General features: G+C 41.3%; 1 protein-coding gene across 1 annotated transcript; it reads left to right on the top strand.

Moving 5' to 3' along the window:
* Positions 1-6,771: 6,771 nt before the first annotated feature.
* Positions 6,772-7,364, top strand: LOC121987007. The gene is made up of 2 exons (XM_042540926.1): positions 6,772-6,891; positions 7,047-7,364. Exons 1-2 carry the CDS (start codon positions 6,772-6,774, stop codon positions 7,362-7,364), a joined length of 438 nt encoding a protein of 145 aa, XP_042396860.1.
* The last annotated feature ends 19,548 nt before the right edge of the window (positions 7,365-26,912 follow it).

Genomic DNA, 26,912 nt, shown 5'->3' with positions numbered 1-26,912 from the left:
GATTTTCTGGATTGATATTGTCTAGATTATTAAATAATTTATTAAGAAATTTATTAATTTTGTCTAGATGACGTTGTCATCATTTTCATTTGAATTTTCAGATTTATTTAAGTTTAAATTTAAATTTTTAATATTTAACTTTACTGAATTTGTTAATTTATTTAAATTTTTATGTAAAGTAATATTTTTAATATTATTAGTTGAATTTTTCTTAGAGGTAGAGTCATTCAAATTGATTTGTTTATCATTTGAATTTTTAAGGTTATTAATTATTTTCAGATTTTCTGTATTTTCTAAATTAATTAGATTTGTTTTATCAGCTAATATCTTAGGAGTATTTTTGCATGTATTATCAAATGTACTATTTTCACGTATATTTTCATAAATATTCAAATTAACATGCATATTTTTTAAACTACTACTTGCAGGGGTATTTTGGTAAATATCACTAACCTCGAGCGTAACCTCTAATTCAGTAGGCTTTTTGATTGGATTTGACTCGAGTCCAAATTTGATTTTGATTTGATCCTCTAGCTCTAACGTCTCCTCGTGTAGCTTGGTCAACTGGGTCCAAAGCTCATATGCATTCTTGTACTTTTCTAGTTTGCATAAAATATTGTTAGGTAAAATATTACAAATAAGTTTACTTACATTTTCGTTCAATTTTGAGTCCCGAGAAGGTTTTCTCAATATCGACACATTATCGAAATTTAAGCTTCCTAAGAACCATTCCATTTCTCGCTTCCAATAGTTGAAATCTTCTTGATCATATGGTGGTAGTTCGTGGATGCTTCATCCTTCTTGAATAGACATTGGTATATTTGCAAAAAAAAAAAAAAGAAATAGACAAGAAATAATTTCCAAGACTTTGTCTTGGGATAAGCAATGTGGGAGATAAAGAAATATGCATGAGAAAAATATTTTTTTTTAAAAAAATAAAATATTAATAAAATATTAAAAAAATAAAATATTAAAAAAATATTACTACAAATTTTGTTAAACGTGATATTTTGTCAACACTAACCAACGGTGAAGAAATGAAAATGAATTTTTCAAAAATATTTTGGAGGGAAAAAATGAAAGGTACCTGCTCTAATTTTTTTTAAAGAACTAATTGGTGAAGAACTAATTGGTGAAGAACTAAATTTTTTTTAAAAAAAATCCCCTTGTCTAATTGGTGGTTGCACCAAATCAAAGCGGTACCTGCTCTGATACCACTTGTTGGATCATGAAAGTCGATAGAGGGGGGGGGGGTGAATATCGATCGAAAATGTTCGTAGAGAGTACGCAACGGAAAAGAATAAAAGCAATCCTAACAAGAACCAATTTACTTGGTTCAGAGCCTTGGTCGACTCCTACTCCAAGGCCCGCACTCGTCGAGTGCTTTCGTTGGGCAATCCACTAGCAGTTTGAAAAGATGAATACAAAATTAAAGTATAGGAATGCTAAATAAATGAAATATCGACAACAATTAAGGAAAAAGAAAGTAGCACGTTGTCGGAGAAGCTTTGCAGTGTTGCAGGAGCACAACGCTGTATAGCAAGCGTTGGAAGATGTAGTTGTGAGTTGTATTGCTTCGGGGTGAGACCTCCTTATATAGGATGCTTCGGGCACTGGGACCGTGACGTAGGTCCGACCAATCAACGCGCACCCCATGATGACAGGATAGAATTTTTGCCTCTGGGTGCCCGGACCGATTCCGGGCGCCCGGACCAACTTCGGGAGCCCGGACCAACTCTGGGCGCCCGGATCCCTTTCGGGCATCCGGACCACCTTTCTCTAGAATGTCCTTCTCATGCAAGAAAGAGTTAGTCTGAGGCAAAAATAATATTTTAAACTACCCTGCAAAACAGAAGTTAGCACAATAGAAGAAGAGTAGTAATTAGATTCTGTCTCACCGAGACCGGAATCTAGTCAAGATCTCAACTTAGAGTTCCAAAATGATTCTAAGTTGGATCAGCGCCTAAGTTCCCTAACCGGGAACGCGTCCTCACCAAGTCACTCCCCTCTAGTGACTTACCTTAACTTACCTGCCAGACGTTCGGTCAGCCCGTCGACCCGTCTGGACTTCGTGCCAGCTATCAAGTCAGGCTTTCGACCTAGTTGGACTTCGTGCCAGACATCCGGTTAGCCCGTCGACCAGTCTGGGCTTCGTGCCAACTATCAGGTCAACTCGTTGACCTAGCTAGACTTCGTGCCCGACATCCGGTCAGCCAGTGTAGGCTTTTCCTACACACTTAGTTAAAGTGTTAGATCACAATAAAACTAACTTAACCTAATTTGTCATTCATCAAAATCTGGGTTAGACCGTTAGTGCTAACCACACCAACACAAGTTAGTTATCTCACTCGGAGAAGAGCCCCTGAAGCGGAAAAGGACCACAAATTTTATAGTGGTAGATGCGCCCTCAGCCTACAACGCTATTTTGGGCCGACCGACACTCAATGAGTTTCGAGCGATAGTGTCCGCTTACTGCCAGAAGATCAAATTCCCGGTGGATAGTAAAGTAGGCGAAATCAAAGGAGATCAGCTCGTCGCTCGGCGTTGTTACGTCGAGATGGTCAAGTCTAAAGCATGAGCCGCTCGGAAGACACCTCGCCTAGAAGTGAACGCCATCATTGAAACCCCCCCCACTCTGGTTTATGAAGAAAAAGAAGAAGTTCAGATCCATCCTGACCGCCCGGAAGCAACTACCTTCATTGCTACCGATCAGGAGGAGGAGAAAAAGACAGAGCTGGTAGCTTGCCTCAAACAGAATCATGATATGTTCGCCTGGATGACACACGAGCTTTCCAGTATTTCATCGAGTGTGGCTCAACATGAGCTACACGTCCGACCGAACACTCGGCCAGTAAAACATAAGAAGAGGAACTTCAGCACGGAACAGAACTTGGTCATCTGAGTGGAGATAGAGAAATTACTGGAGGCCGACCACATACAAGAGGTATAATTTCCGAGCTGGCTAGCTAACATAGTACTGGTCCCTAAGCTGGGAGGCAAATGGAGGGTCTGCATAGACTTCCGCGACCTGAATAAAGTGTGCTTGAAGGATTTCTATCCGTTGCCCCAAATAGACCAGATGGTGGACTCTATGGCCGACTGTGAGCTGATCTGCATGCTCGACCCATATCAAGGTTATCACCAAGTGTCGCTCGCCCTAGAAGATCAAGAAAAGGTCAGCTTTATCACGACTGATGAAATATTTTGCTACAACGTCATGCCGTTCAGACTAAAGAACATCAGGGCCACCTACCAGAGACTCATGAACAAGGTGTTCCGGTGGCAAATCGACCGCAACATAGAGGTATATGTCGACGACATATTAATAAAATCTCCAAGGGCTATTGATCTTTGCACATACATCAAGGAGATATGCCAAACTCTGAGGACATATGGAATAAAGCTGAACCTAAACAAATGTCTGTTCGGCACCAAGAGCGGCCGATCCCTAGGATATATCATTACCGAGTGGGGGATCGAGGTGAATCCGAGCAAGGTCGAGGCTCTGCAAGATATGCCACCACCACGCAACTTGAACGAAGCCCAATGACTGACCGGGCGCATTACCACTCTGTCTAAATTCATATCCAAGTCATCCGATCGGAGCTTACCTTTCTTCAAAGTGCTATATCGGGCGACAAAATTCCAGTGGGATGTGGAGTGCAACCGAATGTTTAAAGAACTCAAAGATTATCTCAACTCCTTGCCTATATTAGCTAAGTCGAGCGTAGGAGAGCCACTATGGATTTATCTGTCATCCACCGAAAATTCATTCGGCTCGGCATTAGTTAAGAAGAATGGGCAAGAGCAATAGCTCGTGTATTTTTTAAGTCATATATTGAAAGATGCTGAATCCTGCTACACTGGTCTAGAAAAATTAGCATACGCTTTGGTACTAGCCGCTTGGAGACTTTGGCTGTACTTCCTCTCCCATTTAATCATCATGATGACCAACAGTACCTTGGGAAGATCCTCCTCACCCAGAAGTATCTGGTCAGCTAATCAAGTGAACCACTGAATTAAGTGAGTTCAACATCTAATACCAGCCCCGAATGGTGATAAAAGCTCAGGGTTTGGCTGATTTCATAATGGAAATCCAGAATGACGAGCTAGAAGCAACTTGGAGAATATATATTGATGACTCTTCCACCTGACAAGGCAGCGGGATCGACATCTTGCTCATTTCCCCAAGGGAAGACCAAATGTAACTTATCGTTCGGTTGGATTATCGCACCACCAACAATGTGTTAGGGTCAATTTGTAGCTAGAGGGGGGGGGGGTGAATAGCTCGTCGCGTTCGTTGTTTTGATGCTTCGTGATGATGTGTAGCGGAAAAGAACTCGAAGCAAACACTCACAACTCTGACAAGAGGATTTACTTGGTGTCCACCTCAAGAAGAGGTGACTAATCTAAGGATCCACACATGATACACTCTTCACTAAGAAAAACACTCCTTCTCGGTAACTTCTGGAGGTGGAGAAACCTTGTACAAACTCACACAATCATACAACTCGAAACAAGAAGTAAATACAAGATAATACAAATGAAAAACTTTCTTGCTTGAACCCTTGTAGCTTGTAGATGCCTTTGGACTCTTTGGAAAGTACAACAACACTTCTCTTCCAAGCTCTTAGTCTGGCAATAAGTCGTAGTGAAGAATCGTGTAAGCGTTGCGGAGAAGAAAGCTTGCCATGACTTTATACCCGTCGCTTCTAGGGCTCCCAATCGATTGGGCTTGCTCCCAATCAATTGCCATATAAGATCCCAGCGATCTCAGCCGTCCAAAATCTGCATCCTACGCAACAGTCATTTTCCAATTGATTGGGGAGGCTTGAATCAATCGGCTGATTGATTCAGCCTCCCTCACATCCACGTGCGAGAAACATCCCCCAATCGATCGTTTGATCGATTGGCGTTGCTCAATTGATCGGTCGATCGATTGGGGAGCATTCTGTGCTCACGATTTCATTTTCCAATCGATCAGTCGATCGATTGGGCCAACCTTCTTCACAACACACCCTCAATCGATTGGCTGATCGATTGAACCACGGTTCAATCGATCAGTTGATCGGTTGACCTCCCTTTGACTTGCTTAACTCAAGTCCAAGGTTCCCAAACCCAACATCTAGTCAACCTTGACCTGTTGGGACTACTCGTGCCTAGCATCCGATCAACCTCGATCTGTTGGGACTTCTTCACCAAGTGTCCGATCAATCCTTTAACTTACTTAGACTTTTCTCCTCGTGCCAAGTGTCTGGTCAACCTTGACCCACTTGGACTTACCGTCTCGTATCGAATGTTCGATCCTCCATGACCCACTTGGACTTCCACCAGATGTCCAGTCACCCTTGACCCATCTGGATTTCCTCATGCCAAGTATCCGGTCAATTCTTTGACCTACTTGGGCTTCCCAACACCAGGTGTCCGGTCAACTTTGATCCACCTGGATCTCCATGTGCCTGACTTCACTTACCAGGTCTTTGCATCTGCCTAGCTTCACTCATTAGGACTTTTCATCTGCCTGGCTTCACTCACCAGGACTTTCCATCTGCCTGGCTTCACTCACCAGGGCTTTCACCTAGTTTCACTCACTAGGATTTTCTCACTGCGCGGCTTCACTCACCAGGACTTTCACCTGCCTAGCTTCACTCACTAGGTCTTTCACCTAGCTTCACTCACCAGGATTTTCAACTGCCTAGCTTCACTCACTAGGTCTTTCACCCGGCTTCACTCACCAGGATTTTCTAACTACCTGGCTACACTCATTAGAACTTCCCCTTGCCTAACCTCCAGTTAGGACTTTCCTAGTCAAGTATCCGATCAACCCTTTGATGTACTTGACTCTTCTTCACACCAAACTGGTCAAAACTTAACTAGAGGGGAATTGCTCCAACAATCTCCCCAATCGGACGATTGCTCCTGCAATCTCCATATATTATCAAACATCAAAACCTAAACATCAAGACTCAAGCTTGAGCCAACTCACGCTTAGTCAACCTGGTCAACCTTGACCCAAGGGATATTGCACTAACACAATGAGGCTAAGTATGAAACTTTGATAGCCGGCTTGCAAGAAGCATGACATGTTGGAGCCACAAAGGTCCTAATTCACTCGGACTCTTAATTGGCCACCCAACAGCTGACGGGGGTGTTCAAGATTAGGAACTCAAGTTATATGCAGAAGCCTTCGAGAAGTTAAAGGTAAATTTTCAAGAAGTCATTATACAGAAGATTCCTTGATCGGACAATCAAGGAGTAGATGAACTGGCTAAGTTAGCTAGTTCATTATCACCAATCATGATCAGCCAGCCGATCCAACAAGTTTCTTTGGTGGTGCATATTGATCGGATGGAGGGAGTTGCCTTTCGAAGTGATTGGAGAACACCATTAATCGAATGTCTTCGATCAGGAAGTACGCCAGCCGACTAGGAAGTGACACGTCTACTAAAGAAGAGGGTCGGATGGTTCACATTGGTCGGAGATCAGTTGTATAAAAGAGCCTTCTCTAGGCCTTTGCTCAAGTGTGTCGGACTAGAAGACGCAACGTACATCTTGCAATAAGTGCACTAAGGCACCTGTGGAAGCCATCCGGGTGGCCATTCGCTAGCTCAAAAGATTCTTCTGTCCGGATACTTTTGGTCAACGCTCCAAGAGGATGTCGCTCGAACGACGACCACATGCCTGTCCTATCAAAGGTATCACAATATTTTGCACTGGCCGATCGAAGAAATGAATTCATCCACTGTATCTTGCCCATTCGACCAATGGGGCATGAACATCGTGGGGTCATTCCCCATGGCAATTGGTCAGCGGAGGATTCTGCTCGTCGTTGTGGACTACTTCTCAAAATGGGTGGAGGTCAAGCCGCTAGCAAGAATAAGTGAGCAGATGGTCATTAAATTCATCTAGAAGAACATCCTCTCTATATTCGGCATCCCCCACCATCTCATCTCTGATAATGGGAGGCAGTTCGTGGTCAGAAGTTCAGGGAGTAGTGTGAGGGCTATGGCATCCAGCAGGACTTCACCTCAGTTGCCTAGCCCCAGAGCAACGGCCAGGCGGAGGTCACAAACCGAGAGATCCTCAGAGGCTTACAAACTCGGCTCAACCACGTAAGAGGTAGCTGGGTTGACGAGCTTTCAAGTGTCTTGTGGGTACTTCACACGACTCCAAAGGAGGCGACCGACGTAACCCTATTCCAGCTGGTGTACAAAAGGGAAGTGGCGGTTCCTGTAAAGATTGGAGTAGAATCCGACTGGGTGCAACTCTACGACAAGAGAAATGGCGAGCAAAGGTTAATGGAGCTCGACTTGGTGGATGAAGTGCAGGATAAAGTGGTTGTTTGGCTAATGGCTTATCGATAGCGGATGAGGAAGAACTACAACAAGAGGGTGATCCCGAGGTCCTTCTAGGTCGGTGATCTAGTGTGGAAGAAAATCAAGCCGGTTGGCGACGTCACCAAACTCGAAGCTCCATGGGTGGGACCTTACAAGGTCGTACAGAAACTCCGCTCGAGGGCCTATTACTTGGAAGACAAAAATGGTAGATGACTCGAGCGGCCGTGGAGTGTGAATCATCTTCAATCCTACAGGCCCGAGTGAGAGGTGCATGAGCAAATATAAATGTACTTGTGAATATACCTTCTGGATGCAGGGCCAACATGAAATAAAAATCAAAGTTTTCTAAACTCTTGGGCCGATCAGGCCAAGTTAAAGTCAAGCGGCGACTATAAACCCCTGTCTACGTCAACGATCGAGCGACGACCTTAAACCCCTGTTTATGTCAGCAGTCGAGCGGCGACTTTAAACCCTCATCTTCACCAACGATCGAGCGGTGACCTTAAACCCTCATCTTCACGAACGGTCGAGCGACGACCTTAAACCCCCGTTGTCATCAGTGGTCGAGTGGGGACCTTAGACCCTTGTCTCGATAAGCGGTCAAGCATCGATCTTATAACTCGAGAATGATGAACGACCGACTGTGAATACGTGCTACACAAAAGTTCCAAGTCTTCAAATACGGTGACCGTTCGAGATTATTATACTATCAAAAGGTCACAAAACCACAATAAGTAACTCATAATCTGGCTCAGGGTTTTACGTGGCAACACGTGAATAACTAAAATACGAGTCAAATCGAAAGACGCCGAATGATGGCAAGGGACGAACGAATAAGAAAAGATCGCCGGATGGGCAATCATTCATAAATACTTGGAATGAGGATTACAAACATCTTGCATGAGGATTACAAACAAAAGGGTGAATACAAAATCACTTGAGCAAAGATCATGTTGGTGCGGGAAGCATCCGACCATCGAACCTGTGTTTTGATTATGTCAAAGGATTCAAAGTTAAGTTGTCTTGTTACCTAACATGTGTGAATGAGTTTGCAGGAAAATCCTAAGTGTACTTAGACAAAAGTCCTAGCTGCGGATAGGCAGACAGAAAATCCTAGGGGGTGGTAACGCTAGGTAAGAAAAAGTTCTAGCTGCGATTAGGCAAAGGAAAAATCCTAGGGGGCGGTAACCCTAGGTCCTAAGAGGTGGTAACCCTAGGTGGAAAGACTTGGCGAGTCGAGGGCTTTGGGCAAGAGACCTAGGGGGTGGTAACCCTAGGTGGAAAGTCCTGGTGTCGCGAACCAAGTGGACGTCTAGACGGGTCGTGGAGCGGACGTCCAGCAGAAAGACCTAAAGATTCGGGCATTGAGCAAAAGTCCAATCGGGCTGGAGGACCGATCTGGTAATAGGTATACTTGTTGGATGCTACTCGGAATTCCATTTTGTTTCCCCTGTACAAAAATTTATACAAGCACAGAACTTTCCTAACAACCTATGTGTTCCTCATGAGTTAAACTTGAATTGGAAATGGAACTTAATATTTTTACTTCAAGTTCAACTCATGTGTTCTTCAGTAGTTAAAACTTGGATTACAAACGATACTTAACATTATTAATCCAAGTTCATCCCATGTTACAGAAGTTGATTAAATATCTATTTCAAGGATTGGCTTCCAGGTTAAACATGGCGAGACACACGACTTTCTTGGGTATGGGATCACTCACCACTTCCTAGACAAAGCCTTTTAAAGAAATTGGATATTTAAACTTCTTAAAGTAACCCTAGGTTTAACTACAGAGACCTCAATAGAAGCACAAGATCAAAACACTAAATCAAAACACAAAAAATGGAACACAAAATCGTTACCCTCTTGTGTTGGTATTTCAGGATTCATACAAAGAAAAACTAGTTTCGCTGCGGAATTAAGAACTAGTTACACCTTTCTTTGTAAACAAAGACCTCTTGATCTTCTATTGTATTCCTCTCCTCCTCTTGGGCGTCGTGTGGGCGACGATCTACCAAGATGAAATCCACCCAAATCTTCTTCTTTGCCTACAAGTTTCGGCCACCCAAAGAATGTCAAAATAGGAAACTTCCTTATCTTCTTCTTCCCCTCCAAGCAAACCGGTCACAAGAAGATAGAATTGATGTGCCGCCGACCTTAAGAGAAGAAAACAAAGGGAGAAGGGAAAGAGAGAAGGGCCGACCACCAAGGAATCAAAGAACCACCGGCCACCAAGGATATATAAGGTAGAGTCCCTCCTCTTCTTCTTCTCCTTCAAGCAACCGGCCATCAATGGAATCAAAAGTGTGCCGCCGGCCCTAAGCTTTAGAAGAAAAGAGAGGAGCCGGCCACCAAAGATAGAACAAGAGAGGAATTATGCAGATTATTATTCTTTCTCTAAGACACCATCTATCCTCTTTTATAATCCTTGGTAATGGCTAAAAAGGAAAGTTTTAAACATAATTAAATCTTCCTTTTAATTCCAATCAAGGCAAAAAAGGAAATTTTAATAATAATTAAAATCTCTCTCTTTTAAATTTCCTATTGTGATGGCTACAAAAGGAAAGTTTTAAAATTAATCTTTCTCTTTTAAATAATGTAAAAGGCTACAAAAAAGGAAAGATTAAAATTAAATCTTCTCTTTTAAGTCATGGTTACAAAAAAGGAAAGTTTTGTCAAAATTAAAATATCTCTTTTTAAACATTATAGATAACTACAAAAAAGGAAAGATTAAAATCTCTCTTTTAAACCTTTGTAGATAGCTATAAAAGGAAATATTTTAAAATTTAAAACTCTCTTTTAAAACCATGTGGATGGCTATAAAAGGAAAGATTTATAATTAAAATTTCTCTTTTAAATCTCTTTAAGGATGACTATAAAAGGAAAGATTTATAATTAAAATCTCTCTTTTAAATCCCTTTAAGGATGACTATAAAAAGAAAGATTTTTACAATTAAAATCTCTCTTTTAAATCCCTTTAAGGATGACTATAAAAGGAAAGATTTTTACAATTAAAATCTCTCTTTTAAATCCCTTTAAGGATGACTATAAAAGGAAAGATTTTAAAAACTAAAACTCCCTTTTAATTCCCTTGTGGTCGGCCCCTTGCTTGGGCACCAAGCAAGGCTTGGCCGGCCACATCTTGGACACAAAGATGTGCTTGGCCGGTCACATCTTAGACACCAAGATGTTCTTGGCCGACCCTAACATGGACTAGAAGATGGGCTTGGGTGGATACAAGGCTTTATATATAGAGGCTACAACAGGGATCGAGAGGAGGAATTGGTTTTGTCCTCCCGATGAGCTTGAGCTTCCTATATTCGACCCGAACACCCAACTCAAGTTCATCAATAATAACTCATACCACTAAAGAGTTATTATTGAACTACCGCACCAATCCTATATTACATTATGGGCTCCTTATTATCATGAGTGCATTAATCTCCCTGTGTTTAAGATATCGAATGCCCATTAATTAAATGAGTTACTAATAACTCACTTAATTAATATCTAGCTCCAAGAGTAGTACCACTCAACTTCATTGTCATGTCGGACTAAGTCCACCTACAGGGTTTATATGACAATCCTTATGAGCTCCTCAAGGGGACATCATCAACCTAGATAACTAGGACACAATTTCCTTCTATAATCAACAATACACTATAAAAATAATATTATTTCCCAACTTATCAGACCTATTGATTTAACGAATAAATCTTACCCATTGATAAATTAAAGAAATAAATACTAAGTATATATGCTTGTTATTATATCGGGATTAAGAGTACGCACATCCATCATAACAGAGGTTAAGTTCTTTTATGCAGTCAGTATAAAAAGAAACAATCTCAAATGGTCCTGCTCAATACACACATAGTGTATTAGTGTAATTTTATAGTCAAGATAAACTAATACAAAATTACACTACAACTATTCCAATGGTTTGTCCCAATGCATCTTGGTTGTGAGCTACTATTTATAATTTATAAGAAACTGATAACATGATCTTCTGTGTGACACCACACACCATGTTATCTACAATATAAATTAAATGGACAACTGCATTTTACTAAATGCAGACATTTGACCTATGTGATTCTTATTTCAAAATAAATGTTCATACAAAAAGCTAGGCGTTTAGTATACATCCTAACAATCTCCCATTTATACTAAAAGACTATACTTCCATATATGCTATCATACATCTGATTCCCATCCCCTCAACATGCCTATCAAATGCTCTCGCCGGAAGGGCCTTAGTGAAAGGATCTGCTAGGTTATCTTCTGATGCAATCTTGGCGACAACAACTTCTCCTCGCTTTATGATGTCTCGTATCAGATGGTACTTGTGCTCAATGTGTTTACTTGCCTTATGGGCTCGTGGTTCCTTCGAGTTTGCTACTGCACCACTATTATCACAATAAATTGCGATAATTTTGGGCAAACCAGGAATCACATCTAAGTCCATCAAGAAGTTTCTGAGTCATACAACTTCTTTGGCTGCCTCAGAGGCTGCCACATACTCAGCTTCTATGGTGGAGTCTGAAATGCATTTCTGCTTAACACTCCTCTATGTTATGGCTCCGCCTCCCAAAGTAAACACATACCCTGAGGTTGACTTACTATTGTCCCTATCTGATTGGAAGTCCGAATCCGTGTAACCCACAGGGAGAAAATCATCTGCCTGGTAAACTAGCATATAATCTCTAGTCCTTCTCAGGTATTTTAATATATGCTTTACAACAGTCCAATGTCCCTGTCCTGGATTACTTTGATATCTGCTAACCATGCCTATGACAAAACAGATATCCGGTCTCGTACATAGCATTGCATACATTATGCTTTCTACAGCTGAAGCATAAGGAACTGCCTTCATGTCCTCTATCTCCTTTGATGTTTTAGGACACATCTCTTTAGATAAAGGTACTTCATGCCTAAAAGGTAGAAGACCTTTCTTGGAGTTTTGCATGCTAAAACGAGCTAGGATAGTATCGATGTATGAAGCTTGGGATAAGCACAACATTCTTTTCTTGCGATCCCTTATTACTTTGAACCCAAGAATATGCCCACATTCTCCCAAGTCCTTCATATCAAACTGCTTGAACAACCATACCCTTTTATCTGACAACACTTTGACATTGTTGCCAATGAGCAAAATATCATCTACGTATAGTACAAGAAATACCACCGTGTTTTTGTCACTTTTCTTGTATATACAAGACTCATCCGGACACTGAATGAATCGATAAGACTGGATCACTTCATTAAACTGGATGTTCCAAGATCTCGAAGCTTGCTTCAGCTCATAAATAGACCAATTGAGCTTACATACAAGATCCTCTTTGCCCTTCGCAATGAATCCCTCTGGTTGTTTCATATGGATGTTTTCTTCAAGATTTCCATTAAGGAAAGCTGTCTTGACATCCATTTGCCAAATCTCATAATCCATATGAGCGGCAATAGATAAAAGAATCCGGATAGACTTAAGCATGGCTACCGGTGAAAAGGTTTCCTCATAATCGATTTCCTCTTTCTGAGTATACCCTTTTGCAACAAGCCTTTCTTTGAAGGTTTCCACCTTCCTGTCTATCCCTTTTTTTCTTTTGTAGACCCATTTACACCCAATGAGTTTTACACCATTTGGTGGTTCTACAAGCTCCCAGACCTGATTAGAATACATAGATTCTATTTCAGAGTTCATTGCACTTTGCCAAGATGCTACATCTTTATCTTGGAGTGCTTCATCATATGTGCAGGGATCGGGTTCATGTTTACCAGGGATCAAGTCAGAAGACTCCCAAAAACATGAATCTATCAGGTTGTCGAACAACCCTCCCACTACGACATGCCACTGCTTGTAATTATGCATCATTTGTGACACATGTTACAGTTTCTTGTGGTATCTCATCTTGTACCGTTGATACTAAAATAGACGTGTCTTCTCTTATTTCTTCAAGAATAATTTTACTCATGGGCTTGTGGTTCATTACATAGTCCTCTTCTAAAAATAGGTCATTGGTACTAACAATGACCTTCTGATCTTTAGGACTATAAAATAAACCACCTTTCGTTCCTTTAGGATAACCCACAAACAAGCGAACTTCTGTACGTGATTCCAACTTATCAGTGTCTCCCTTCGCACATGTGCTGGACTACCCCAAATCCGAATATGCTTCAGACTAGGCTTATACCCATTCCACAATTCTATGAGAGTAGAGGGTACTGACTTAGATGGTATCATGTTCAGAATGTACATTGTCGTTTCCAGAGTATATCCCCAAAATAAATTTGGTAATTCTGAATAACTCATCATTGATCTAACCATTTTTATAAGTCCTATTCTTTCATTTTTCCACACCATTCTGTTGGGGTATACCAGGTGCAGACATTTGAGATTGAATCCCGACCTCTGATAAGTAACTCCTAAACTCTCATAAGAGATACTCGCCACCACGATCAGACCGTAGTGTCTTGATACTTTTACCATGACATTTCTCCACATCAGCCTTGTACTCTTTGAACTTATCAAAGCACTCAGACTTGCGGCGCATCAAGTAAATGTACCCGTATCTTGAATAGTCGTCTATAAAAGAGATGAAATATTCGAAACCACCTCTTGCCTGGATAGTCATAGGTTCACACAAATCAGAATAAACCAATTCCAACACATCTTTGGCTCTATACCCCTTAGCCTTAAAAGGTCTCTTGGTCATTTTTCCTTCAAAGAAAGACTCGTAGGTTGGAAAATTTTCCACCACCAATGAATCCAAAAGTTCATCGGCTATTAACCTTTGAATCCTACTCAAGTTAATATGACCAAGCCTTAGATGTCAAAGATATGTTTGGTTCATTTCCGAACGTTGCTTTCTCTTATTAGAATTAGAAGATGTGTTATTAATTTCCATTTGTTGCATCATGGGAGTTATTGGATTTAGAGTATATAAATTGCCAACCAACGTACCAGAACAGATAACTACCCTATTTTTCTTGATAACAACTTTGTCATCAAAAGAAATAGAATATCCATCCTTAAATAGTTTAGAAACTGAAATCAAGTTCTTTCTAAAACTTGGTACGTAAAGACAATTTCTCAAAATCAATGTTTTATTCCTATCAAAAGATAAATAAATATCTCCCACTGCAAAAACCGCCACTTTCATAGCATTGCCCATGTAGACGGTGATTTCCCCTTCATGTAGTTGTCGGGTTTCCTGGAACCCCTGCAATGAATTGCAGATATGATCAGTGGCTCCTGTATATACACACCAGGTACCGGTAGATAACACCACTAAACATCTTTCAACAATTAAGGCCATTTGAAATCCTAAGAATCACAAAATATTTGGTCAATACTTTAGAATTTAAAATAATATTGATTTCTCAAACAATATCATTTAAATTCACCAACACCTCAAAACACCGTGAATTTTGTATGCCACGTTAGTGTGGACATATACAAATTCAAACATTTGTAAGAGGGGGTTATACCCATTAATTTTATTATCTTGTCAACCTAACTTTATGACAAATAAAATTAATAGCTGGTGTTTCTTCGGTCACACAAATAATAGCAGTGACTCCGATGGGGAGGATACTATTAAATGCACATAAGTGTATACCATTACTTGATACTTAGTCCATTAAATAGGATTGTGCCCCTTCAGTTGGAGAAGATCACACACACCTAAATAACTTCCTATAATCATTCATAAAGGAAGTTTGATCTAGTGATCCACAAACAAACTCATCCGATGTGGAGGAAGACACTCAGAGCCAACGCACAAGTTTGAATGCATCACTAACAAACCAGTAATTGAGACCATGGAATTTAAATAATTCCTCTCCCACTTAGTTATTTAAAACGAGGAATTTTAACATGCACACACACACAACACATCAGCATAAAAGGCAATAAATATGAAAAATAATTTTCCAACTATTATGGCCTTATCCATAGCTGCCCTCCCTGTGCCATCAACCCTAGCCGCCGCCAACGGGTCATGTCATCGCGTCCATCTTGCTTTCTTTTCCACTGCGCCTCTGGTCCTCAATAGCACCACGCCTCGCAAGAATACGATTCGCGACAAAAATAAAATTTTACATTTATCGATCTTATATTCCACAAGGGAACGTACATGTAATCTAGATCGAACAAAATGTAAAATCCCAAAACTAATACAACTCCTGCTATATTTAATAATTACAATCATGCACACACATAAAATACCCTCGACATGCCCAAGGGTCCAATCACACACAAACACAATAGGGTCATAATAGTTGGAACTAGGATGCCTGCAACCACAGAGTTAATCTATTTGCACATCCTACTATTATCCTGCCTAAATTTATGTATGAACAATGCACAATTTAACTAAAAAAAACACACAAAGATAGAAAACTAGCTCTGATTCCAATTGTTGGATGCTACTCAAAATTCTGTTTTGCTTCCCCTGTACAAAAATTTATACAAGCACAGAACTTTCCTAACAACCTATGCGTTCCTCATGAGTTAAACGAATTGGAAATGGAACTTAACATTTTTACTTCAAGTTCAACTCATGTGTTCTTCAGTAGTTAAAACTTGGATTGCAAACGATACTTAATATTATTAATCCAAGTTCATCCCATGTTACAGAAGTTGATTAAATATCTATTTTAAGGATTGGCTTCCAGGTTAAACATGGCGAGGCACACGACCTTCTTGGGTATGGGATCATCCACCACTTCCTAGACAAAGCCTTTCAAAGAAATTGGATATTTAAACTTCTTAAAGTAACCCTAGGTTTAACTATAGAGACCTCAATAGAAGCACAAGATCAAAACACTAAATCGAATCACAAAAAATGAAACACAAAATCGCTAGCCTCTTGTGTTGGTATTTCAGGATCCATACAAAGAAAAACTAGTTTCGCTGCGGAATTAAGAACTAGTTATACCTTTCTTTGTAAACAAATACCTCTTGATCTTTTGTTGTATTCCTCTCCTCCTCTTGGGCGTCGTGTGGTCGATGATCTACCAAGATGAAATTCACCCAAACCTTCTTCTTTGCCTACAAGTTTCGGCCACCCAAAGAATGTCAAAATAGGAAACTTCCTTCTCTTCTTCTTCCCCTCCAAGCAAACCGGTCACAAGAAGATAGAGCTTGATGTGCCGCCGGCCTTAAGAGAAGAAAAAAAAGGGAGAAGGGAAAGAGAGAAGGGCCGACGACCAAGGAATCAAAGAACCACCGGCCACCAAGGATATATAAGGTAGAGTCCCTCCTTCTCTTCTTCTTCTCCTTTAAGCAACCGTCCACCAATGGAATCAAAAGTGTGCTGTCGGGCCTAAGCTTTAGAAGAAAAGAGAGGAGCCGACCACCAAAGATAGAACAAGAGAGGAATTATGCAGATTATTATTCTTTCTCTAAGGCACCATCTATCCTCTTTTATAATCCTTGGTAATGGCTAAAAAGGAAAGTTTTAAACATAATTAAAACTTCCTTTTAATTCCAATCATGGCAAAAAGAAAATTTTAATAATAATTAAAATCTCTCTCTTTTAAATTTCCTATTGTGATGGCTACAAAAGAAAAGTTTTAAAATTAATCTTTCTCTTTTAAACAATGTAGAAGGCTACAAAAAGGGAAAGATTAAAATTAAAACTTCTTTTTTAAATCATGATTATAAAAAAGGAAAGTTTTGTCAAAATTAAAATCTCTCTTTTCAAACATTATAGATAACTACAAAAAGGAAAGATTAAAATATCTATTTTAAACTTTGTAGATAGCTATAAAAGGAAAGATTTTAATATTTAAAACTTTCTTTTAAAACCATGTGGATGGCTATAAAAGGAAAGATTTTTTCAATTAAAATATCTCTTTTAAATCCTTTTAAGGATGACTATAAAAGGAAAGATTTTAAAAACTAAAACTCCCTTTTAATTCCCTTCTGGCTGGCCCCTTTCTTGGGCACCAAGCAAGACTTGGCCGGCCACATCTTGGACACCAAGATGTGCTTGGTCGGCCACATCTTGGACACCAAAATGTGCTTGGCCGACCCTAACATGGACTAGAAGATGGGCTTGGGTGGATACAAGGCTTTATATATAGAGGCTACAACAGGGACCGAGAGGAGGAATTGGTTTTGGCCTCCCGATGAGCTTGAGCTTCTTGTGTTCGACCCGAACACCCTACTCAAGTTCATCAATAATAACTCATACCACTAAAGAGTTATTATTGAATTACCGCACCAATCCCATATTACATTATAGGCTCCTTCTTATCATGAGTGCATTAATCTCCCTGTGTTTAAGATATCGAATGCCCATTAATTAAATGAGTTATTGACAACTCACTTAATTAATATCTAACTCCAAGAGTAGTACCACTCAACTTCATTGTCATGTCAGATTAAGTCCACCTGCAGGGTTTACATGACAATCCTTATGAGCTCCTCAAGGGGACATCATCAACCTAGATAACTAGGACACAATTTCCTTCTATAATCAACCACACACCATATAAATAATATTATTTCTCAACTTATCATGCCTATTGATTTAACGAATAAATCTCACCCATTGATAAATTAAAGAAATAAATATTAAGTATATGTACTTGTTATTATATCGGGATTAAGAGTATGCACATTCATAATAATAGAGGTTATGTTATTTTATGCAGTCAGTATAAAAAGAAACAACCTCAAATGGTCCTGCTCAATACACACATCGTGTACTAGTGTAATTTTATAGTCAAGATAAACTAATACCAAATTACATTACAACCATTTCAATAGTTTGTCCCAATCCATCTTGGTTGTGAGCCACTATTTATAATTTATAAGGAACTAATAACATGATCTTCTACGTGACACCACACATCATGTTATCTACAATATAAATTAAATGGGCAACTGCATTTTAGTAAATGCAGATATTTGACTAATGTGATTCTTATTTCAAAATAAATGTTCATACAAAAAGCTAAGCTTTTAGTATACATCCTAACAATACTCTCCTTAGTGGAGTAGGTGAGGACGCGTTAACGTTCCTCGGAGAGGGAACAGTAGGCGTCGGTTCGACCTAGGATTTCCGGTCAAAAATTCGAAGTCAGAACTGGACAGTCCAGAAACTGTCAAACACTTATGTTATCATGTTTATTATATGCTAACTTTGTTTTATATGATATGTTATTGTTTTGTGGACTAGCGTAGCTTGCAGGACAAAGAAAGAGCTCAAATCCCCGGATGAACAGTGTCCGGGGCGCCTCCATGGAGCTTGGAGGCGCTTTGGATGCTTTTGAAGGAGCGCACGAAGTCAAGCTGGAGGCACCCTCAAGGAGTGCTGAGGCGCCTCGGATGGGCTTGAAGGCGCCCTCCATAGCATTGGAGGCGCCTTCAAGAGGATGAGCGGCGACTTCTTCAGCCCTTATCTTCGCTGCTGAATCGACGGAGTTGAGGGCGCCCTCAAGGAGGTTGAAGGCGCCCTCAATGGACTTTATAAGGAGGTCTTGACCAGCAGCATAGATCATCACATTCTGAGTCATCTTTCAGCTGCGCACTACCAACGAGACAATCCAGCTGAGCTACAACAAGACCCTGATGACCCGAAGCTGCGAAGTTTCATTTCTTTGTTGTCGGTATAGTTTTGCTATTACTATTATTGTAATAACTTTTGTAATACATGCACGATTATAGTGATTGCCCAAAATAAACGCTCAACAAGCATGGACCTTGGAGTAGGAGTCACCCTAGACTCCGAACCAAGTAAATCTTGGCGTCTTCTCTGTGTGTGTGTTATTTATTATTCTACTGCATTTACTCCTAAGTTTTTCGAATACGAAAAGTGAAAGCCACGAGTGCTATTCACCCCCCTCTAGTGCGTCTTGATCCAACAATTGGTATCAAAGTGGGGTCACTTCGATTTGGTGCAACCACTAGTCAAGCATATTTTTCGTGGTGATTTTCAATTTTTCGGAGTCGATCGGAATCGGTATTCTTGCCGCGCTCCGATCCTTTTATTCGTAATCAATTTTTTCTCAAAGTTGGTCCAACACCACTCAAGATCAGGTGTTAGTTTTTCTTTTAACCCACACTACTAATCCAGGATTAAGTCCCGGGACAAGTTTCTTTTTTTGCTTTCCTTGTGCAAGTTTCTATGGCTCTTCAAGAAGGCTACATTACAGCCCGACCTCCGCTCTTCACTGGAGAAGACTTCGACTACTGGAAGGGCCGAATGGAGTCGTACCTTCAAACACATTTCGAAGTCTGGATGATCGTCAAAACTGGTCTTGAACTCCCAACTGACGGCAATGGAAAACTGATATCGTGCGAGAACTGGGATGCAACTCTGATAAAGAAGGTAGAAGCAAACGCCAAAGCAACCTGTACACTTCAGTGTGGCTTAACCAAGGAGGAGCTGAACCATGTCGGCCCATTCTTAAGCGCCAAAGAATTGTGGCAAAAGATGATCGAGTTACACGAGGGCACACCCGATACAAAGGTAAGTAAGCGTGACTTACCACTTAACAAATTATATAATATTAAAATACAGGATGGTGAGACGGCTAGCTAGCTCCATGCCCGTATACAAGATCTACTCAACGGACTCCACGCAATCGGACAGAAAGTGGAGAACCGCGACATCCTAAGGTATGCCCTAAATGCCTTTCCGAGGACTACCTTGTGGGCATCCACGGTAGATGCTTACAAGGTATCTAAGGATCTATCTTTAATTAAACTAGACAAATTGTTTACTGAATTTGAATTGCATGAACAAATTAACGCTCAATCGACCAAGAAGGGTATTACTTTGATTGCAGGTACAAGCAGAGCACGCGAACCAAAAGTAAGACACAGAACTGAACCGAAGTCAGAAGAAGAACCAGACTCGAACGATGACAACGACGAGATCATAGTCGAACTCGTTAATTTGGTAAGAAAGCTCTACAAAAAGAAGAAGGGCTTCAACAAGAAGGTGATCTAGTCCAAGGAGGGTTAACCAAGTTTCAAGATGAAGTTCGAAGTAACCTTCTACGACTGCAACCAAAAGGGACATATCAAAGCCAACTATCTGAATCAAAAGGAGGCAAAGAAGCAAAGAAAGAAGAAAGCTTGGAAGGCGGCTTGGGACAAGTCTTCTTCTTCAGAAGAGTTCGACGATGAAGAGCTCGAATAGACGAGTTTCCTTACTTTAACAGCCCGGGACCAAATCAATGAATCCAAAAGCAAGGATGAATCGGAAGCTGAGTCCGAGAGGATCCACAAATCCGCATCCGTTTCTGAAGGGTCGAACTCCTCTATAAGTATCTCTCGATTGCATAACATAGTTAATTATCTTATGCATAAATTAGCTAAGTCCAACGTTCGGATCAAATCACCTCTAAAGGAAGTAACATCCCTTAAAGAAGTGACTAACTCTGAATCCTTGACTGACCCTATTCAGACTGAAACCTTAACTCAAGTCCAAAAGCTTGAGGAAGAGAATTCCAGCCTGAAAACTCAAGTCAAGAATTTGAAGATTACGTTGGAACGGTTCACGTTGGGTTCCAAGAATCTTGATTTGATACGGGTAGCGATTCAGTCAGCTTGTCCCGACTGATGACCTTACTCGATAAAGCACCAGGGAGGCAGCCGCCTTCCCTAAGTTGGCCGAACATCCCTTCGATCACCAGGTTAAATAGACGAAGTGCCCGGTCAGCGACATTGTCATTAAAAACATTCGAGCGGATGTAGACTTGCTTCATGAATTCGAACCAACTCGACTCGACTCCCTAATATGTCTCTAAGGCCGCTCGGGAGGCATCAAGATCTTCTTGCAACCGGGCAACTCTTCTTCCTTGGCGTCGAGCTGGGTCTTCGTTGAAGTCTGCTCGACCAACCGCCCATCCCTCTCGGCCTTTAGCGCGACCTCAACATCCTTCAAGTTTTGAGCCAACACCCGAAACTCTTTATTCTGGATCTCCAGATCTTCAATAGCCTGGAGATTCCTGGTGTTGACCAAATGGATTTTGGATTCAAAGGTGTTGGTTTGTTTATTAAGCCGAGTTGTTTGGGTGTCCTGCTCGACATTGTTGTTGGGATCTTAGATGGCTAGAGGGGGGGTGAATAGCCCCTTGAAAAACTTAAACAAAACTTCTACACAGATAATTGTTAGCACAGCGGAATTAGACAACTAAAGGAAAGAAAAACACAAGCACACTAACACTAGGATTTACGAGGTTCGGGGATAACTTGCCCCTACTCCTCAGCGTGTCCGTAAGGTGGACGACTCCTTGATCTTCGGTAGATCGCACCCCGGATAACTTCCGGCTACAAATCCTCCTTCTCGGTGGAGTAACCTCCCCACAACGTCTCAAGAAATATCTAAGTTAAAGCACGAGACTTACAGAAGCTCGGTGGCAAAGGAGAATAAAAATGCTTACAACCACGCGAGGATCAGTAGCAGAACAAAGATCGCGATTCACCCGAGAGCTCAAGAACTTCACACATAGACTTTTCTTTCAAGCTTTCTTGTTATCGTTCTATTCTCGCTGTTTTTACCGCTTCTCAAACCTGATCTCTGCTGTCACCGATCTGGTCAAAACTGCGCAAATCAGCGCTGCAGCCAATCCCTCTTCCTCCTTACCCGGTTCTCTGAACTCACACCAATGATATCACAGTCATCACTGGCGTCTTCTGAGCTCGAACCAATCTGAGCAGCCCAATCGTAATCAGATCACCAGTGAACGTTGATGCCTCAAATGCATCTGTTGCAGCAAATCACGATGTAAAGAGCACTTGTCTTCTTCTCTTAATGAAGCTTAATTTGAATTCAACCATGAGAGTGTGACTGCAACCTGCAAGCTAAAAAGACTCACAGCAGATGGTTAAAAACAGATGGGTGAAAACAAATACGGCAATCGGAAAAAGTGCATGCAAAACAAACAATACTGTGGGTCGGCCGCAGACCGATCCATGCTTAAATCATCACCGATCGGTCTCGGACCGATCGATGTCATGACGACACGATCGGTGCGGACCGATCAGGCACCAATCTGATCGGTCCCGAGACCGATCAGATGTCGCTCTTCCCAAGCGCTTACAGCTTCCTGATCGGTCTCCAGACCGATCAGTAAACTCACAGTAGGCTACTGATCGATTTCTGATTGGTCTGCAGACCGATCAGTAATCGCTCAGTAGCTACTGATCGATTCCTGATCGGTCGGCAGACCGATCAGGTGTCCAAGGTTTCACTGGATCGGTCTGTCGACCGATCCAACTTCTTGACTCAGTCCGGGTCGAGCCCTCTCTGACCTAGTCCGAAGAAACGAGCTCCCTAACCCTCTCCGACTTCATCTGGTCCTAGAGAACGAGCTACCGAGCCCTCTCTGACTTTTCATGCCAAGCTTCCTTCTTGGACTTTTCAACACCAGATGTCCGATCACCCTTGATCCATCTGGATTTTCCCTTGCCTGGCTTCACTCACCAGGACTTCCAATCTGCCTGGCTTCACTCACCAGGACTTTCCAACTGCCTAACATCCCAGTTAGGACTTTTGCAATCAGGTCAACCAAGTCAACCTAGATTAGTAATCACTCTGAGTTAAATATCTGATACAAACTTAAATCAGTGTCAACAGTAAAACAACATCCAGGTCAGACTGTATCAACAATCTTCCCCTTTTTGTTGTTTGACAACACGATTTAAGTTTAGATCAGAAATGCTCATATACCCATAATTTTAGGGAAATCAGGATCCTCCCCCTAAGACGGATATACCTTAGTTATCTTCTCCCCCTTTTTCATATTGACTCGATGAAGTCAATTCATCGCTTAACTTAACTTAGTCAAATAGGTGCGAATTAGGTAAGAGGATTCAAAACGACTCAAAGTCATCCTCTCCCCTAAAATCAACCTTTCATTCATTTCTAAACTTAGTTATCTTCTCCCCCTTTGTCAAACACCGAAAAGGAGCGAACAAGGTAAGATAAGTTAAGGAGCTCCCCCTTAATCCATACTGTCTTCTGCTTAATCCCCCTAGAATTCCTTCTAAGTGTATTTTAGGATAGTAAATGAATAAGAGACATACAAAACAAGGCATATGAGTAGCATATTAAAAACCAATAAGGAGCAAGACATAAAGAGAGAAAATAAATATCATACATAGATGAAATGAACAAGCATCCAGGTCAGACATAAAATATCCAACAAGCAGTATCAAAAAACATAGACAGTCAAAATGAATGTATCAATCAATGTCCTCAACATGAGGAACATCATCATCATTTGCGGGAGGCACGTAATCCTGAGGCGACATGCTGGAGCTCGAAGATGGATGGCCTGAGAATCGCTGCGGAGGTGGGTAGTTGGCCATCCAGCCCAGAAGTAGCTGCTGCGTCACCAGCTGCTGACTGCGCAAGTCATCGTAGCGCTGGTCAATCCGAATGCGTAGTCCATCGAACTCAGCAGCCACCATCTCCTCGTGTCGATCAAAGCGACTCTCCAGCTCGGCGATTTGCCAGCGCAGATCAGGATCGGCCTCTCCATCGTCAGCAGCAGGAGGAGCAGCAACAGGAGCAACCTGTCGTCGAGGTAACTCACCTAGTGCCCTTCCATCCTTCCACCTAACTGCCCCATCCTGTCCTAAGATTCCAGACTTGGAAAATGCACGTTTCCCAAGTCGACAATCCTGCCTAACCATCTTGACCATCCTCCCCCTAGAGACGTCAACACCCAGGGTCTCAAGCCAATCAGTAATTACATGCCCATAAGGCATATAGATGGTGTAACCGCTTGGCTCGCTATGGGATATGATAGAAGTATAGACACTCGACATGACATCAAAGTCAAGACGCCTACGCAACCCGTAAAGCATCAGACAATGATACGGTCGAATCTCTGCCAATGGTTTAGAAGTAATAGGTAGAAGACAGTTTGTGCCAATTTTGAAAAGAATGTAATCAGGAGCAGAAAGGCCAAGGGCTGCAAATGTAGGAAAGTCGACATCTAACTCATCTAATCCATCCGGTCTCGGATGTCCAAAGAAGTACTCATAAATCGAGTCAGATGAGACATCAAGAGGATGAGGCACGGGTTCAGGCAAAGAAGGATAGAATGAGAACACCGTCCCCGAACACAAACGACAGCCTAAATAAGCAAAGAAGGCAACTAAGCTGAAATCAACGGTTTGCTTAGCCACTCTTGATCTATAACTACCATCAATAGTCTGATGAAGGTTGTTATAGAATTCAGAAACTAGATCAAGGTTGATATCCCTCTCTAAATATACCAAGGAATCAAGTTTATAGTAGGCTATGGTCTCCGAAATCGTTGGACAAAACTCATTCATGTATTTTTTATCGACTGATCTACATGGGAGCAACTTGAAGGTCCTTTCCTTAAAGGATTGTTCAAACTGTTGGTTGGGGAATCTTCCCGAACTGGATGGTTGAGGTCGGGAAGGAGCAGCAGGAGCTTTGGATTTTGATTTCTTGGTTGGTTCCTTAGAGGTTCCCTCACCACCAGTTGGTTTCTTCCTAACAATTAGGACAATGGGAACAAGGAAAGAGCACCGGTCATGGGCAAACCACCGAGCACAAACCGAGCACCACCCCAAATCACTGAATCAGTAAGAAATGAAACAAATGAAGTACTAACGAGAAATAGAGCTGATGAAGTTACCTTGGAGCCATTTCTCTGGTTTTCGGAGAAAGAAGGAAATGCTGAGGCAGGAGGGAGTCGTCTAGGGTTCGGCGATCAAGGGGAAGAAGAAACGGGGGAAAAGAGAGTCGGCTAGGGCTTCGTAGGTAATGGGAAAGGAGGGAGTCGGGAGGAGTTAAAGCCAGGGATCGATCTATTCCCTGATCGGACGGCTGTTCGATCAGGAGAAATCCTGAACGATCAGATTCACCCGAGTGAATCGGCGACACCTGATCGGTCAATGGACCGATCAGGGATCATCCTGATCGGTGCCCGGACCGATCAGTGGGCTTTCTTCGTGTGCTGATCGATCACTGGACCGATCAGATACCAAACAGAGAGTTTGGCTTCGTTCTGGATCGGTCGACAGACCGATCCAGACTTTCCTGATCGGTCTGTGGACCGATCAGTGTCTGATAACCCGATTTCATTAATTTCAGTAACTGAAATACTGAGCCATGAAGTCTGAAGAATCCGGAACTCAAGGATTCAGAACTTCCCTAAGACATACCTTAGAACTTAGGAATCACCAAACACTAATATATTCGAAATATGATTCCTTATGGCCTGAACTTGTTCATAATCCAAAAGTTTCAACTCTTATCAAACAAAACCTCACACTAACTCCAACCATATGGAGTTCTGTCTTCTTGGTCCTTAGAAGTTCAAAACATATTTTTGCTAAACTCATCTCTATGATCAGGTTCAAATTTGTCAAAATATAAACAACTTGTCCTAATTTTTTCAATCAAGGCATGAAAGCTGAAATTTTTTATCCTTGTTATGTTTAGTTTCAAGTTTATCAAAATATATCCAAGTTGCTATTATTTCCTTTAACAACCTATCGTTTTATCAATCAAAGTCATGAAATGAACCAATCAACAATACCAATCAACACATCAACCATCAACCATAATTAGATAATTTCTAGGCAAAAGTCCAACCAAGATTCCTTGGTTGGAATATATGAGTAAGATCTAGGAGCCAAATACACATGAATTATGTAATGGCCTTCCCCATACTCAATTTATGTCTCTTCAACCTAATTATTCAAGGGATGCATGATACATTTTGAATAATTTGGTTGATCCTAGCATCTCACCCCATATTTAGCAAACAAAAACAATTTGTTAAACCTTATAGTTTGTGTGAGATGTCCCCAAGTTGCCCAAATTAATTTCCCAATTTCTCTTGTCATTTTAACGGTCCTTATTGATCATGATGTGGTCAAAATGACTTATTGAGCCAAACACATTCCCAATTCCCTCCTTAAATGACTAAATTCATTTTCCGGAAGGGGTTTTGTGAAAATGTCGGCTAAGTTTGACTTTGACTCAACATATGTGAGTGCAATGTCTCCCCTAGCTACGTGATCTCTAATGAATTGATGACGCACTTCAATGTGTTTGGTCCTTGAATGATGGACTGGATTTTTTGTTAGGTTTATTGTGCTAATGTTGTCACACAACACTTGCACTCCCTTATACGAAAGTCCATAATCTTCTAGAGTGTGAATCATCCACAACAATTGTGATACACTCTCTCCCATGGCAATGTATTCAGCCTCGGTCGTGAAGAGAGCAACACAATGTTGCTTCCGACTTGACCAACTAACTAATGATGAACCTAAGAATTGGCAACCCCCACTAGTGCTTTTCCGATCCAATTTGCACCCAGCATAATCGGAATCGGTATAGCCTATCAAGTCAAAAGACTCTGTACGAGGGTACCATAGACCTACTCGAATTATGCCCTTAAGGTATCTCAATATTCTCTTAACTGCAATTAAATGAGATTCCTTGGCACAGACTTGATATCTAGCGCACATGCCCACAGCAAAAAGTATGTCTGGTCGACTAGCTGTGAGATATAGAAGACTACCAATCATGCTTCTATATTGCGTTAGATCAATTG

This window comes from Zingiber officinale, chromosome 5B (assembly GCF_018446385.1).
Source record: "Zingiber officinale cultivar Zhangliang chromosome 5B, Zo_v1.1, whole genome shotgun sequence".
Taxonomy (NCBI): domain Eukaryota; kingdom Viridiplantae; phylum Streptophyta; class Magnoliopsida; order Zingiberales; family Zingiberaceae; genus Zingiber; species Zingiber officinale.
Note: the sequence above shows the minus strand (reverse complement) of the source record. Positions and strands in the feature narration are given on the sequence as shown.